This window comes from Lates calcarifer, linkage group LG2 (genome assembly GCF_001640805.2).
Source record: "Lates calcarifer isolate ASB-BC8 linkage group LG2, TLL_Latcal_v3, whole genome shotgun sequence".
NCBI lineage: Eukaryota > Metazoa > Chordata > Actinopteri > Centropomidae > Lates > Lates calcarifer.
Window position 1 is genome coordinate 7,191,477 of NC_066834.1, and position 13,806 is coordinate 7,205,282.

Here is a 13,806-nt window from a genome sequence, read left to right on the forward strand (position 1 = left end):
AGAGGGAGAGAAACACAAATCTCTTTAATAAATACCATACATACACTTAACAAAAGTTACAACTAATCCAGCTGGTATGATACAAACCAAAAATAAAGAAATGCTTTCATGTTTGTACAAGCTGTTGTGGTATTTCATATATATATATATTTATATATATATTTATATAATTTATATATTAAAACTATTTCAAACGTTTTACTACTAGGCCAAATGAAGCCAGACATTCATTTGTATATAACAGTTTCTTCTTCAATAACCTATTTATTGGAAATAAACTTAGTGTCTCCAGAATTTGAGTGCAAATATCTATTCCTTATGGATGAAACAGTAAAAACAACTAGCGAGGTAACACACACTTACATACAGTAGACTGTGTTGCACATCTCCCTGTCAGATACAGTAAAACCCTTTACATTCCTAAAATAAAAGGCAATAAGTTAAATAGTTTTACAAAGGAATGGCCAACCAAAACAAACACAAACATATAAATAATTTAAATAAAATAAGAATAAAAAAAAACCAAAACAAATTCAAGAATATCTTGTGCAAAACCAGAAGTGAACCTTTGTGTTTCTGCTCTGGGTGGGGTGGGTGTTTTAGGTTTGGACCAGACAGATGGAAACATTTAAATCACAGTCACAGGAGTAAAACACATCATCTTCCAAACAGGAATGTTCTAGCAGTGAGTCTGCCACACAAACAGGCATTTGAGGGCAGGTGAGCGGGCAGGCGTACAGATGGCAGACACAGCAGAGTGAACACCCACTCCACAGCCAACACCTGGGCCGGGCTGAGCCCAAACCAGTAGAGGCCTGAGTGAGTGATGGGCAGCCAGTGAAATAGGGGGAGGGGGTTGGGGTAAGGGTGTCACTACAGGAGCAATGCACCATCAACTCTTCCATTAGGGCTGAGAAAAGCCGGGCAAAAAGGCAGGTGAGGGGGTGGGGAGGGCAAAACCATTGAAACAAAATGCAGATTCCAACAACTCGATTCACACTGGAAACCACTGACTTAATAACAAACCACAGTGCTGGTTACAGTAGATGCTAAGAGATTTCAGCTGTGGGCACAAAATGACGACAGTTACACACTTTTAAAATTTTTGCTTGAGCACTTTTACAGAGCACTATCAATAGACCTGTGATTGCACCGCGTAACGAGAACAGGACATGCATAGCTTCCCTATGGACACACTCTAAGAGTAGAGATTCTTCAATAAAATTACAATAAATCTAGCTTTAAAATCAAGTATGATAACTTTTGCTTGTAACTTTGCTTTCAGCCTTTGGGGAAAAAAATATTTGCAGCTCCGTTTGTCACTCTGGATATGATTTACATTAACAGTAAACCCATGAACACCACACACTGTGAAAGATGCCAAAAGCATGGTGATCTTTTGACTAACTCTTCCACCCATCACTTATACTATTAATGCTTAGTGAGTGTTACATAAGCTTTTTGTGTTTTTTCTCTCTGTCTCTTTCCTCTTTGGACCCCTCAGAAGTGGAAGTAGGTGTTACAGGACGTCGACCAAGCTGCTGGGGATGTTGTAGCGGTCGGGTAGGACCCTCATCTTCAGGGTGCCGTCTGCTCCACAGGTGAAGATGCGGTTACCGGGCCGCGTTTCCACCTGCATGACACCGGCACCGATATTGCGGAAGATGGACTGCTTGGCATGCTCGTTGCTGAAAGAGTGCATGAGCCCGTGGCCGGCTAACTTCCACACCTGGAAAAGGATGAGAGGGAACAGAAAGGATGTTAAGTTTCAATTGCGCTTTCTCAAAGTGGTGTATCAAGGCTAAAAGCTCTACTGTAACTGATGCTTGAGCCACACTCAAAAAATATGAGGACTTCACTGCTAGACTGTACAGTGTGTAAATGTAAGAGGTGATTTTCTGATCTTGTCAAGACTTTGATCCTCAGTGTACAGTCAAAGCATGACTGTAAAAGCTTGCGTGTTTTGGCAGGTCAGTGAGTGAGCGATAGAGCCTGAGTCACCTTCATGTTGCCCTCTGCGGAGCCAGTGACAAAGAAGTCCTCGAAGGCATCCAGTGCGAGGGCCTTGATGGCTGAGTCATGGGCCTGGAAAGTGTGGAGCAGCTGCCTCTGGCGGATGTCAAACACACACACAAAGCCCTTTCTGCCTCCAGTGATCAGCAGCTGCTGTTTAGGAGCATACTGCAGCACAGTGGCCCCGTTCTCATGGCAAGGGAACGCTGAGAGGGAGGATGGGAAGATGAAATGTGAAACTGGATCACAAAGCCACTTCATATACAGAGAAAATCGTTAATGGGTTAGTTTGAAGCATTTGGGATTTCTTACCATGGACCATGGTATTGCTAGGTGAAATCAGAGTATCCCACAGGCAAACATTTCTGTTTAAAAATAAACCAAGGATAACATTAGTCTGTCGATACCAACAGAAAAAGAGTAGTGTTGGTTTAATAGTGGTATTCTTCAGTGCAGAAGCTGACCTGTTATCATTGGACTGTCCAGCCGTGGCGATGAGGCTGGAGGACGTGATGAAAGCAAAATCACCACAGGTCTTAGTGTGGCACTGCCAACTCTGCCGGCAAGAACAGGACAAGAAAAACAAAGAGTGCGTATTAATTTTAATGACTGATATTGAATTTTATATCTAGAGATGTGGCTGTGTGCTGGGGTGGTGAATTAAGGGAGGTCAGACGAGGCCTCACCAGGTAGGGTTTGGGGTTGGAGGATGTCTGGTTGACCTGCCAGAGACTGAGGAAGCCCTCTCCATCAGCCACTCCACACTATGAGAAGAATACAGAGCAGGCAGAACAGTCACACCAAATAGACAAAACACAGGCGATGTACTGTGTGTGTCTGTCCATGTGTGTGTGTGTGTGTGTGTGTACCTTATTGCCTTGGGAGTTGAAATAGAGCCGAGTGACTCTAGCGTTGCCTGCTTGTCTGAAGCAAATAAGCTGCTGAGGTCTGTTCCATTCAAACATTCTCACACTGCCATCCTGAGCCCCTGTCATGTCTGATGCACAAATGATGGTCAAACAGAGAGAAAAAAAGGGAGACAGACACAGGAAAAGAAAGAGACAGATGAGAGGAGGGTAAGTAGAAATGAGTTGTCTGACTTCATATGTGCAAGCTTCAATGTGGGCACTTACAATACTGATATATGGGGTGAGATGTCATTCTCTTCACATTATTTAGATTCCTCTTCATAATCTGAAACACAAAACAAAAACATTCACACAAAAAAAAAACAATTTCTACAGTACTACAGCTGTGCTACGGTTGTTGGGTAAAAACCTTTAACCTGTGTTGTGTGTGAAACCTCAACTGATTCAACTTTTACACATTAATTCAATTTCAGCTGCTTCCTGGGGATCTTAACTAAGCAGACCTCAACGCACACATAAGAAACCCCCTACCGCAATTCACTGAACCTTTATGACTCCCACTGTCCTGTCTTGCTTAGTGTATCGCACTCAGCATTTATCAACACGGCTGGGACATGGAGAACCCTGCCTGTGTGTAAGTGTGACGCAAATCTGTACCTTGGGTAGCCGGCTGTGAGAGCGGCTGCTATCTGTGTTTATGTGCATCCATCTCTGCCATGGAAACACACCTCCTCTCTGTATCAGCCCCAATAGACTCAGCAGGCCAGCTGTTTAGTCGTCATGGCCCAGTTTGGTTCAACAACGATAAGAATTAAAAATACACACTTCTTTCAAAATGTGCAGCGGCTATAGACTGCAGGACGAAATCCAGGTTGTCTCTAAATCTGAATCAGAGGCTTCTTTCAAGTTTACATTTATAACTATGAGTGTTAATATATCTAATAATGACGCATCTGTAGCGGACTACAAATTTTCAGGAAATGAAATGACTGCAGCACAGGTTTAATGCTGCTTACAGGTTCCAAAACAGAGCTTAGATTCCCCCTTGTGGCAATTACTAACAACTGCATGTTCTCATTACTGCCTAGTTTGATTGTGTGTTTCAGTATTATCTATGTTTGTAGTGAATGAGCTCGTACCACACTGGCCCCCATGCTGGTCTGCCCGCTGCCGAGCCATGGCATGGATGCAGAGACCGGCATCTGTGGTGGTGCAAAAGGGACAGAGCTAGCCTGGGCAATGTTGGTATGAGAAGAGCGATGGTCTATGTCGTCAGAGCTGAAAAACAAAACATAGCCATTACTTGTCACTTAAAGGTGAGACATTGTTAGAGACATTCTTTGGGGACAGCAAAAAAGAAAAATCTACGATCTGCCCTGAATCTGACCTTCGGGACTCTTTATCAAAGTCCTCCCCTATCCAGGTGTACGGCTGGACAGCCACTAGAGTAGACACGTCGACCTCCTGGACATCATGAGTGGAGGCCAACACGATCTCGTTGGAATTAGCCTGGGAAAGGAGGAAAGCAGGGAGGAAAGAGACGAGGAGGGAGGAAAGGGCAACATTAAAAGTGAACTTGGCAACAGTTTCATCTAATTTCCTGGAAAGAAACTTATACGTATTTGTATATTCAAATTATTTGTATATTCAAAAACAAGGTCCCTGGAAAGGATTATGTGATTTGGTACTCTGACATAGTGTTCTCTCTAATAATCCTTTACTTAGAACCCAATTACGTTGTTCTTTCCAGGAAACATCCTTGGAAATAGTTATTACGGGCTTGCAAATTGAAGCGTTTCCCAGTATTTTTTAATCACTCTCAGACACACACACACACACACACACAGCTTACCTTATTGATGGCAAATGCCATGATTATATCAGACTCCTTGTGGATGATTTTAGCTTTGCCTCCTGGGTACCCCAGATCTGCCTCCACCTGGAAACGCAAAGAAAAACTGATACATCAAGGATTAAGCCACAGTGAAGCTACAGAGCTTTTTTCAGCTTTGAAAAAATGAATGCTGCGGAGCCTATTCTTCATACATACTGTTTATGCTAAGTTAATTTACTTTTATTAGGAGTAGGGCAGAAAAATATATACTTCCAAAACACTTGCTTTGAGCCATCAAGTTGCTCTTTAAAAAAAAAAATCACAAGTGGAGAGGAGCAATCATTGGAGAATGTAACGTAGAAATAAACAATTAAATATTGATGATTTTGACTGTTGGTTTGGGTTTCCCCAGTGACATCACCCTACACGAATAGCAAGCCTCAAACAGCCCTGACAGTGAGCATGCAAGTTAGTAGGTATACTGTATGTGCCAACTCTCTTAAGGGGAGCCTTTTTTTGCATTTGGTCCAGCAGAATCAGTCCAGCTAGAAGGGAGAAAGGAGTGAGAAACACAGGGAGACGTGTTATTGGTAGGGATCGGATGTGAGGTTATGTGAATGGATGCCACAGGTGTCCCAGTGAGAGGGAAAGATCAGACGTTAGATCTAAGCATAAAGAGCCTCGAGTAGATTTTTATGCCAGAAGAATTGCCAGAGCAGTCACTATCAGTCCAAGCTGGAGAGGAGACGTCAAGAGCTTCACCCAGTCTGGTGCAACCTCTAACCAAAACCTGCAAACTTGAACCCTGTGCAGCTAGTGCACAGTAATTATTCTAAAGTTTAATGCACTTGCTCCTTCAAGCTTGGCTTTGCAGTGACTCTTCCAGATAGACAGACACACAGACAGAGCCAGGGCCTGGGCTGGTACAGTGAATTATACTACCTTATAGGGACTGCTAGCTCCTGCTATGCAGTTTGGGCTTATACGGTCCATATGGTTCTCTACAGACTACACAACACACACAGAGGCAATATAGACACAGAACACACCAACACAGCACGACACAAAACACATGCACAAACACAGAAAAATAAAACATGGAATGAAAAGAAAATGAAAACGGTTGACAGGATCTTTGATGCATACTTAGTGATAAAATGGAAATAGCTCTAAACTCAGTCCATCTAATAAGCATGGAGATAAATCTGCTACAGTTATACTTGATGTAACCTGGTTACTCCAGTGAGCAAAAACTAAAATGAATGTCGCAATAATAATAAGTTAAGCATCTGGGACCATAATCCCTGTGGTCTTTGCCTAATTTTGGACTGGCAGCTACAGCAGCAGTCTGTCATGAAAGTGATTACATAGTAATGAACAACTACAGACATCAGAGATGGCAGTGAACTGTCCTGTTCTTGATTAAAGATGTTTAAGGAGTCAAAGCAATGATAATGACAATAACAAAAATCAACAGAGATAAATGCTCGGTAAGCACTTCTCTGTGTATTAAAATGAAGCGATGGATTTCGATAACTGGGAAAGAACTGGGTCTCAAATACCCCAGAGGCATGTAAATTTATATTTTGGACAATAATTTATGATCATTGATGATTTTAAGGGCCTCGGATAGAGACCTCAATGAATCATCATCTTCAAGCTGAAGTGCAACGCCTACGTGGATAGTGTGTAGATTTTCGTTTTAACATTCTTCTGGGTAACCTACTGTAGACATACTGTGCCACAAAAACAAAAATGAAATTTAAAAATATACTGAATTGGCCAAAATATAAAAACTGCCTGCTCAGTTTTTTTGGTCACACACTTCCGCATGTTCTTAGAAGTAGAAAGATTTTCTTTGACTGCTTTTTTAGGCTTATGACTCTACATTTCTTGGCTGCATGACAGCTGTTTGATGACTATATATATCTCATTAATCACCATCATTATGGGCGTCATGTGGTTATTATGGACTTTTTTTTCTCCCACACAGTCACTATGCCTTTTCATCTGTCGATGCTGGCATTGTAGTTTAGTGACAGAAAGTCAAACCAGTCAAAAGAATAAATTTGCTTTGCAAATTACTTTTCAACCTCTCTTGTACTTAAATGTGAGACAAGCCTACTTTTAAAAATGTGATTTCCAAGAGAATCTCTTATTATATCTTATTATATTTTGGCCAATACAGCAATTGTGTTAGGGAAAGTGAACCATAAATAAATAAATGAAAGAAAAATGCAAACATTCTGGTGTAAATATGACTTAAAATGACTGTTAAATAAAATGGCAAGTTTAATCATCATAGCTAATGAACACTGAACTGGGGGAAAACAAGCAGACATGTTTTGCAATACATGTGGGCTTCTGACCTCACTCTGCTTCCTTTTCTTAGTAAAGATGTAACGGATCAAAGTCTCCTGAAGAACTTCCTGTTTGACCAGGAAATGCCAAAGACGTCGGGCTGGAAAGGACTGATGGTTCTTTGTCCTGAAAGAGAAGAGATTAGATACAGTATGACTTAATGATTGTTATTTTGTAATTCATTAGCTGTATCTAGGTATCTAAAATAAAGTGAAATACATTTTTTAGGTTCTGGTATAAATGTTTTTAATCACCCAGCCCCAGTGTGTGATGTGTGTGTATATTTGTGTATACTGCATATGATTTTATACGCACTTGAACGGTGTGTTGTCTGGCTCCAGCATGGCCTTGTGTCGGAGTATGGCGGGGCCACCTCCTGCGCTGAGGTCAGTAGGGTAAGTGTTGATGTAGTTGGGAGGCGGGCCGTCAAACTTGCTCATTCGCTCCAGCAGAAGCTGCTCCCAGTTCTCTAAAGTCTTCAGCACAGCGTTGCTGAGAGGGGAGGTGACTGGCAGGTCTGTGACACAAACACATATACATATAGATAAACAGTAGATCCTGTACACAGACAGCAGGAATGAATAATTTACTCAAGTGTATTCATGAAAATAATTCTGAAAATATGCTAAAATATTTCAGTGTATCTTCATAAAGAATAAATCTTACTGTGTATTAGATTTAAGGAGCTAAGGAGTGTGTACCTGTGAAGTCAAGCCCAGTGAGAGGGAGGAAGTTCTTGACGTTGTGATGAGCCAGTTTCACCATGACCAGGCGGATCAGAGCCCAGCTACGTACCACACAGACAGACGTGCATGACCATTAAAATCTGTTGCACAGGCTCCAAACCTGGAGGGCATAAAAAGAAGCAAGGCTGGGCCCTACCTGTAGGAGTTGGGGTCAGAGTGCTCTGTTATCTGTGTGTCAGAAAGGAAGGCATCGTCATCGTCTTCATCATCCTCTGCACCGCTTTCGTCTGAGTCACACAGAGCGTTGCTGTCTGACAGTGGCAGGAAGGGCTGAGAGGCAGGAAATAATGATGGAAGAGGAAAAAGCAAATGAAAAAGGCAGGTAGGGGGAGAGATATATAGCCTGAAGACTATGAATCACAGATGTCATACAGGTCGCATTCAATGCCTTACTTTGGCCACAAAGTAGTCCCACATGCTCAGCTCTGGAGGAATGAACTTCTCCCTGTATGTGGGTCTTTCTGTGGGCACAGGAGGCGGGGTGGCTGGCGTCTCCTTTACGGGGCGTCCGGGAACAAGCATCCTCATGTTGAACCTACGTCTGTATCGGTCCACGTCCTCTGCTGGGGGCTGAGGGGGAGCCACTGGGGGGCAGAGGAGAAGAACGAACAGATGGTATCTTTTAAAGTGAACTCTGATGAGGTCAATTTGTAGCAGACAAAAATGCTGAGGATGAACTGATACTCAGCGTCATTTTAAAGCCACAGGAAGGTCAGGAAATAGATCAGGAGAACGTGAACTGCATCCACACCTTACACAGAGCACATTATACTGTACATCTATGATAGAGCTGAGTTATAAATGTTGAAAAATGACCTTATTCCTGTCTAACTTTGAGTTCTATGACTTTGATGAGTCATGGCACAGGAAGAAAAATCAATACACTTGGAAAAGAGGAGATGCAAATGCACAAATACAAACATTTAGGATGGAGGCACAGGGCAAGACACACTAGGTTGTGCACGAACCTGCACCATTATCCTGGATGACTATGTCTGGCATTGCACCAGACAAAACAAGACAAGACACAAACCAGAGTAGACAGTGCAGTTAGACACACAGATACTACATGTACCATTACATAACTGAATCAGTAAATATTTGATGTAGTGCGTGGCACAAACTACACACAGAAAACACATCAAACAACAATAGCGAAATTGTTGAGCAGTTGTGTGCTAAGCGTTTTTTTTTTTGTTTGTTTGTTTGTTTTGTATCCACAGCCCTTGTAAGAGGCAAACATGATGAGACTGGTGAATGTTTGTTTTGTTTAAAAATGGGTGTTAATTAGAACATGATAGGGAGACTGTGTATGGCCATGTGTTGGTGACATGCATGTTAAGTTTGCAGCAGCGCTGAGTCTTAACATTTGGCAAAGTGACTCCTATCAACAAGCTGGCATTTAAGCCCCCCCTCCACCTCCCCTCATCCTGCACTTCAAAAGGCTCTTAGCTTTGCTGAAAGCTATCTCCGACTCTACAGTGGTGTAGCGTCTAAATGCCAGCCTGTATCTTCTTCCTCCACAAAAACAATGTGAGCACAGATTACTTTGGCCTGATGACTATGGATGAAGAGCGTCAAGTTCAGTCAACAGACTTAGACTAAGGAAATGGCTTTATTTATACAAATCTAAAAATCTGACAAACACCCAAATCAAGTCATACAAGAGCTACTATCACTACTACTCATACACAGTACCTCTGGTTCATTCACATCCTATTTAAACATTTAATGCTACAAAGTGGACAAAAGCTATTTATGCAGTTCCAGCTCTACAGTGGTATTCATCAGTATAATAACCTCCCAAGATGTACCTGGTTTAGTCTCAGATTCAGATTTAGTCTGAGAGGGCTGCTCAGCCTTGGCCTCTGAACAATCCTGGGTAGGCCCAGCAGTTGCTTCAGTGGTAACAGCAGGAATGACACAATGACATGAGCATAGAGGACATTACAACATATACATGCAATGCAGCACACACACATACACACTCACACAAACACACACAGCTGTTGGCTTGTCATAACACTGAACACAGATGACTATGTCTTCATAGCACTAGTGGGCTTTGCTGTTTGTAATGGGCATTCAGTAGTAGCTGCACAAAAGAGAGAGGGGTAAGTCAAGCATTTGCAACAATGCAAACCTGTACAATTACCATGCACTGCAATCCTGCAAACCAGCACTGCAATCCACCAGCCCAGTTACTCACAGCTGGCCTCAGTTGCTGGTGCCACAGTGCCCAACCCCTCTCCCTTTGAAAGGGGAGGAGGGGGTCGTTTGGGGCGCTGGGTTGCAGTGGGGATGGGAGTGGGGTTTTGGGTGAGGCTGCTCTGCTCAGGTCTTCCTGTCTCTTCTTGAGACTCCTCTGGCCTGGCTGCCTCAAAATCAGCTGGCACTGAGACACAGGGTAGAGGGTACACTAACACAAGACACTACACAGCAGCAGCAACAGGACAGGACTAGGTGAATATCTATGTCATTAAGAAGATAGACCCAGAGGGATGGAAGCATTGCCTCAGATGGATCTGATCAGAGATAAGTCAGGATGTAGAAAGCCAACAAATGGAGTAGAAGAAGACAACGGGAAGAGCAGAATAAAGGGATAAGGACAGATGACGTAGACCACTGAGGAAGACTTAAAACAGCAACGACATGATGGAAATAAAGGTATTAGTAATTAACTACAAAATAATCATTTTACCTGGTGGGGCCTCAGGCCTCTTTGGCTTAATAATGACTTTGGCCCCTCCTCCAAAGACAGCGGCCCACATGCGGTTGTTGAGGGGATGTGCAGCTAGGCGGAAGAGTTCATTGCTGCTGTGAGTGCCCAAGCCATGAATGAGCAGTGCAAGATAAACAGCCACGACCGCTTCACATAGCAGCACATTGAGCCTCGGCTGGTCCTCCTCCCTGGCAGACGTCAGCAGAGAAATCAGGGACGACACACCTGCAGAGGGATATTTGTGCAATACATTAATCTGTAGTTCATAAAAATAAGTTCCACAGACAAACAAACACACTATCTCTGCACAATACAGAACACATTTATACAACATTCGCATGATGGCGTGATCAGTCTCTGTCTTTCCGTTTCCTTCCCAGAGGCCATGAAGCTCCTATTATAGAACACCATCTGCCTCTCTGCATAAACACAGACTGCCTGCTTTGCTCTGCTCTTCCTCACCCTCTGCTTTTCGAACTCTCTTTCAGTCATATCTTTGATGTTCTCACATACTTCTATGCATCCTGTGAGGATTCTGGAATATGATCTAACTTAGCTTCAAACTCATAAAAACTACTTTTTTAGACAAAAAAGTTAATGAAGAGCAAGCACCTGATAGCAAAGTTGTCCTTTTTTCAAAAAATCTTTTTTTTCATTTTCTACCTTAAGTATACAGTCTCACTCAATCTGACCCAAAAAATGCCATTGGATTGCAAAGCAAGGGCTTTGTTACCTGGCCACTGTGCAGGAGCAGAGTTGGGAGTTATATGTTCTTCAATGCTTTCCGTGCGGAGTCGTTTCCTCTCACTGAGTAACAAGCCCTGGTACACCATCCCTGTAAACTGGTTGGCTTCTGTCTGGCTGCTGCAATGCCAATAACAGAAAGGTAAGCCATGAGTCTCAATCATATAAAACATAACATTTTGGGAAAGTGAAATACACTCATTGGTTTTCTTTTTAAGAATGAAACATGAAGATAAATATCATTATCTTTTCTGTGCTGAAGTCAGGGTGTGGTTTAGCAAATTACCCAGAATGTGTAACCACTACTTTAACTTATTTACTTCATTAATGATGCTGTGAGGGGAACTTTGAAGACTGAAGGGTGAAACCATCACCCACCAAAAAAATAAAAAAAATTAACTGTGGTGCGGCAACAATCTTTTTTTTTTAGGCAGGCAAATAAAATAAAATAAAAATTGTTGAACCTGTTGCACTGCACTGTGGCACAGTTACCTGTAGCTGTGGCTGTCACATAGCGCTTGATAGACGCAAGCAGACAGAGATGCTGCTAGAGTGTGTAGAGCGTTGACCTGAGGGTGAAAAACAGACACACTTCATTATTCAGCATCACAATGAAGGACTTCAGATGTCTGTGAGAAATGCTGCAGACTATATATGTAAAGTAAGATTTTTATTTGAGTTCTGACCCGATCATCCATGATGTCAGGATGTGGCGGGGCCTCCATGAGGCTGATGGTGTGGAGGATGTCGTGAATGTGATTGCTGAGGTGGAGAACGGGATTTGCTATGACTGTCTTGGTGGGGGCGATGAACGCTGATAGCAGAGGCAGTGTAGTAGGCAGAGGCAGAGGAGACTGCAGCTGTTTCACTGTGGTCTCCTATAGAATGAGACAAGAACATTTGAATTTATTTTTGCTGAACAGAGATTGTTTTGCAATAATTCAGAGGAAGCACATAACATATTTGTGTGTAGGCACCTGCTGGCTCTCCTGCAGAAGGAACAGAAGCTCCATGCGAACAGAGGTGACTCCCCCTCCTTTGGCTCCGTGAAGGCTGCAGTAGGACAGAAACACTCTCAGCAGGGCCTGGTTCTTCCTCAGCCACGCCTTGCGCCTCTCAGAGTGCTGCTGCTTGGCCTGAAGACGCCGGCGCTCCATCTGATGACGCTCATAGGCCCCGGCCTCTGTTTGCTCCAGGGCCTCGTCTGATATGTCCACTGATGCTGTACGCTCTCCCCAGCGCTCCCCCTCTGAATCTTCCTCCTTCCCCTCCACCTTTGTATCAACAATATTTATGGTGGATGCTCAACCAGGAGGAGAAAAAGATTTTGCCAATACCCTCTACTGCATATGTAAACGTAAAGTTGTATAGACTACACAAAATAGTAGCAAAGTGTACCTTGTAGTTGCAGATCTTATGCATGCCTGCTATTTCCTTCTCCAGCCAATTGTACAGCTGAAAACGAAGCTTCCCTCCATCCACCTCAAAGCCTGTGGCCAGCGTACGCAGCTCTGTCATCAGGATTTTCAGACAGGCACGGAACTTCAGCTGCTCTGCTATCACATCCACCTCTGACTCACCCTGAAATATATGAAAATGAGTTAAAGGAAGAGTGTTTAGGGTTGTGCAAATTCACAGTTCAAGTCCACAGACACAGTTTCTACCGGCTTCCAGAGATAGAAAAGTACCAAGTCTGCAATAGGTTTCATGTTTTTATAATGATCCTATTCTATATTCATTCAAGTATTTGTAATTGCTCTAGTGAATTCTAGATGTATTATTCCTACCTGTGAGTCTGCTCTCTGCAGTTTGGGCCCACCACTCTCTGAGCCCCCGTCTGGCCCCGGCTCTGCTTTCTTCATAGTCAGACCATCATCATCATCATCATCATCATCATCATCCTTGTCCTCTCCCCAGTCCAGCTTCAGCTCATCTTCCTCAACCTTGACGACAGGCTGGCTCCAGTCCAACCCACCTACACTATCATTTCCTCCCCAGGCGGGGGCTGCCGGGGAGCCCCAGTCCACACCTCCCTGGGTGCCATTTTCCAGGGGTTGGGTCGAGTTTACGTTGACCTTGGATGATGCTTTGCTGAGAGGTGAGGAGCCAGATTTCTTGGTAACTTTGGGAATCTTGGACAGCACTTCCAGAGCAAGGACTGGGCAGCCCACCTACAGAGGATTTAGATTTGATTAAAAGCGTGTCTAAACACTAGCAACAGTATATAATCTTCATATGATATAGATTAGTATATAATCATGTTTAAAACAACTGTAATGAGAGCAGTAGATACCTTGAAGTGTGCATTGGCAGTAGTGAAGAACAGTTTGCGTTCTATAAGGTTGATCTCATCTGCGCTGCTCTTCTCAGCAGTGAGGCCCACAGTTGTTGCTGTGCCCTCTGGATTTGCAAAGTGGCGACGGATGATCAAAGGGTGCGTTCGCAGGTAGTTATAGAAACTAAACACCACAGGGTTGCAAGATTTCACCATCACATCTAACGTGGGATGAAGAAAAG

At 43.2% G+C, this 13,806-nt stretch overlaps 1 protein-coding gene across 5 annotated transcripts in view; it reads right to left on the reverse strand.

Annotated features, from left to right (window-relative positions):
* Position 1: 1 nt before the first annotated feature.
* The window catches only part of dmxl2 (Dmx-like 2), a 35,280-nt gene continuing 21,475 nt past the window's right edge, over positions 2 to 13,806 (reverse strand). For 3 of the 5 annotated variants that reach the window (XM_051074674.1, XM_018683605.2, XM_018683606.2), the window contains exons 31-54: positions 13,583 to 13,785; positions 13,077 to 13,460; positions 12,688 to 12,870; positions 12,267 to 12,563; positions 11,976 to 12,167; positions 11,782 to 11,858; positions 11,279 to 11,409; positions 10,525 to 10,770; positions 8,217 to 8,407; positions 7,960 to 8,093; positions 7,779 to 7,864; positions 7,393 to 7,594; positions 7,086 to 7,203; positions 5,659 to 5,724; positions 4,735 to 4,821; positions 4,270 to 4,391; positions 4,022 to 4,160; positions 3,147 to 3,207; positions 2,883 to 3,010; positions 2,700 to 2,777; positions 2,478 to 2,569; positions 2,326 to 2,378; positions 2,002 to 2,219; positions 2 to 1,729 (exon numbers count right to left, since the gene is read on the reverse strand). In XM_051074674.1, coding sequence (XP_050930631.1) covers positions 1,520 to 1,729; positions 2,002 to 2,219; positions 2,326 to 2,378; positions 2,478 to 2,569; positions 2,700 to 2,777; positions 2,883 to 3,010; positions 3,147 to 3,207; positions 4,022 to 4,160; positions 4,270 to 4,391; positions 4,735 to 4,821; positions 5,659 to 5,724; positions 7,086 to 7,203; positions 7,393 to 7,594; positions 7,779 to 7,864; positions 7,960 to 8,093; positions 8,217 to 8,407; positions 10,525 to 10,770; positions 11,279 to 11,409; positions 11,782 to 11,858; positions 11,976 to 12,167; positions 12,267 to 12,563; positions 12,688 to 12,870; positions 13,077 to 13,460; positions 13,583 to 13,785 — 3,698 coding nt within the window. In that variant the 3' untranslated portion in view covers positions 2 to 1,519. Of the gene's footprint in view, positions 1,730 to 2,001; positions 2,220 to 2,325; positions 2,379 to 2,477; positions 2,570 to 2,699; positions 2,778 to 2,882; positions 3,011 to 3,146; positions 3,208 to 4,021; positions 4,161 to 4,269; positions 4,392 to 4,734; positions 4,822 to 5,658; positions 5,725 to 7,085; positions 7,204 to 7,392; positions 7,595 to 7,778; positions 7,865 to 7,959; positions 8,094 to 8,216; positions 8,408 to 8,473; positions 10,219 to 10,524; positions 10,771 to 11,278; positions 11,410 to 11,781; positions 11,859 to 11,975; positions 12,168 to 12,266; positions 12,564 to 12,687; positions 12,871 to 13,076; positions 13,461 to 13,582; positions 13,786 to 13,806 lie in introns of those variants that run through there. The other 2 variants (XM_051074676.1, XM_051074678.1) reach the window with 2 other exon arrangements.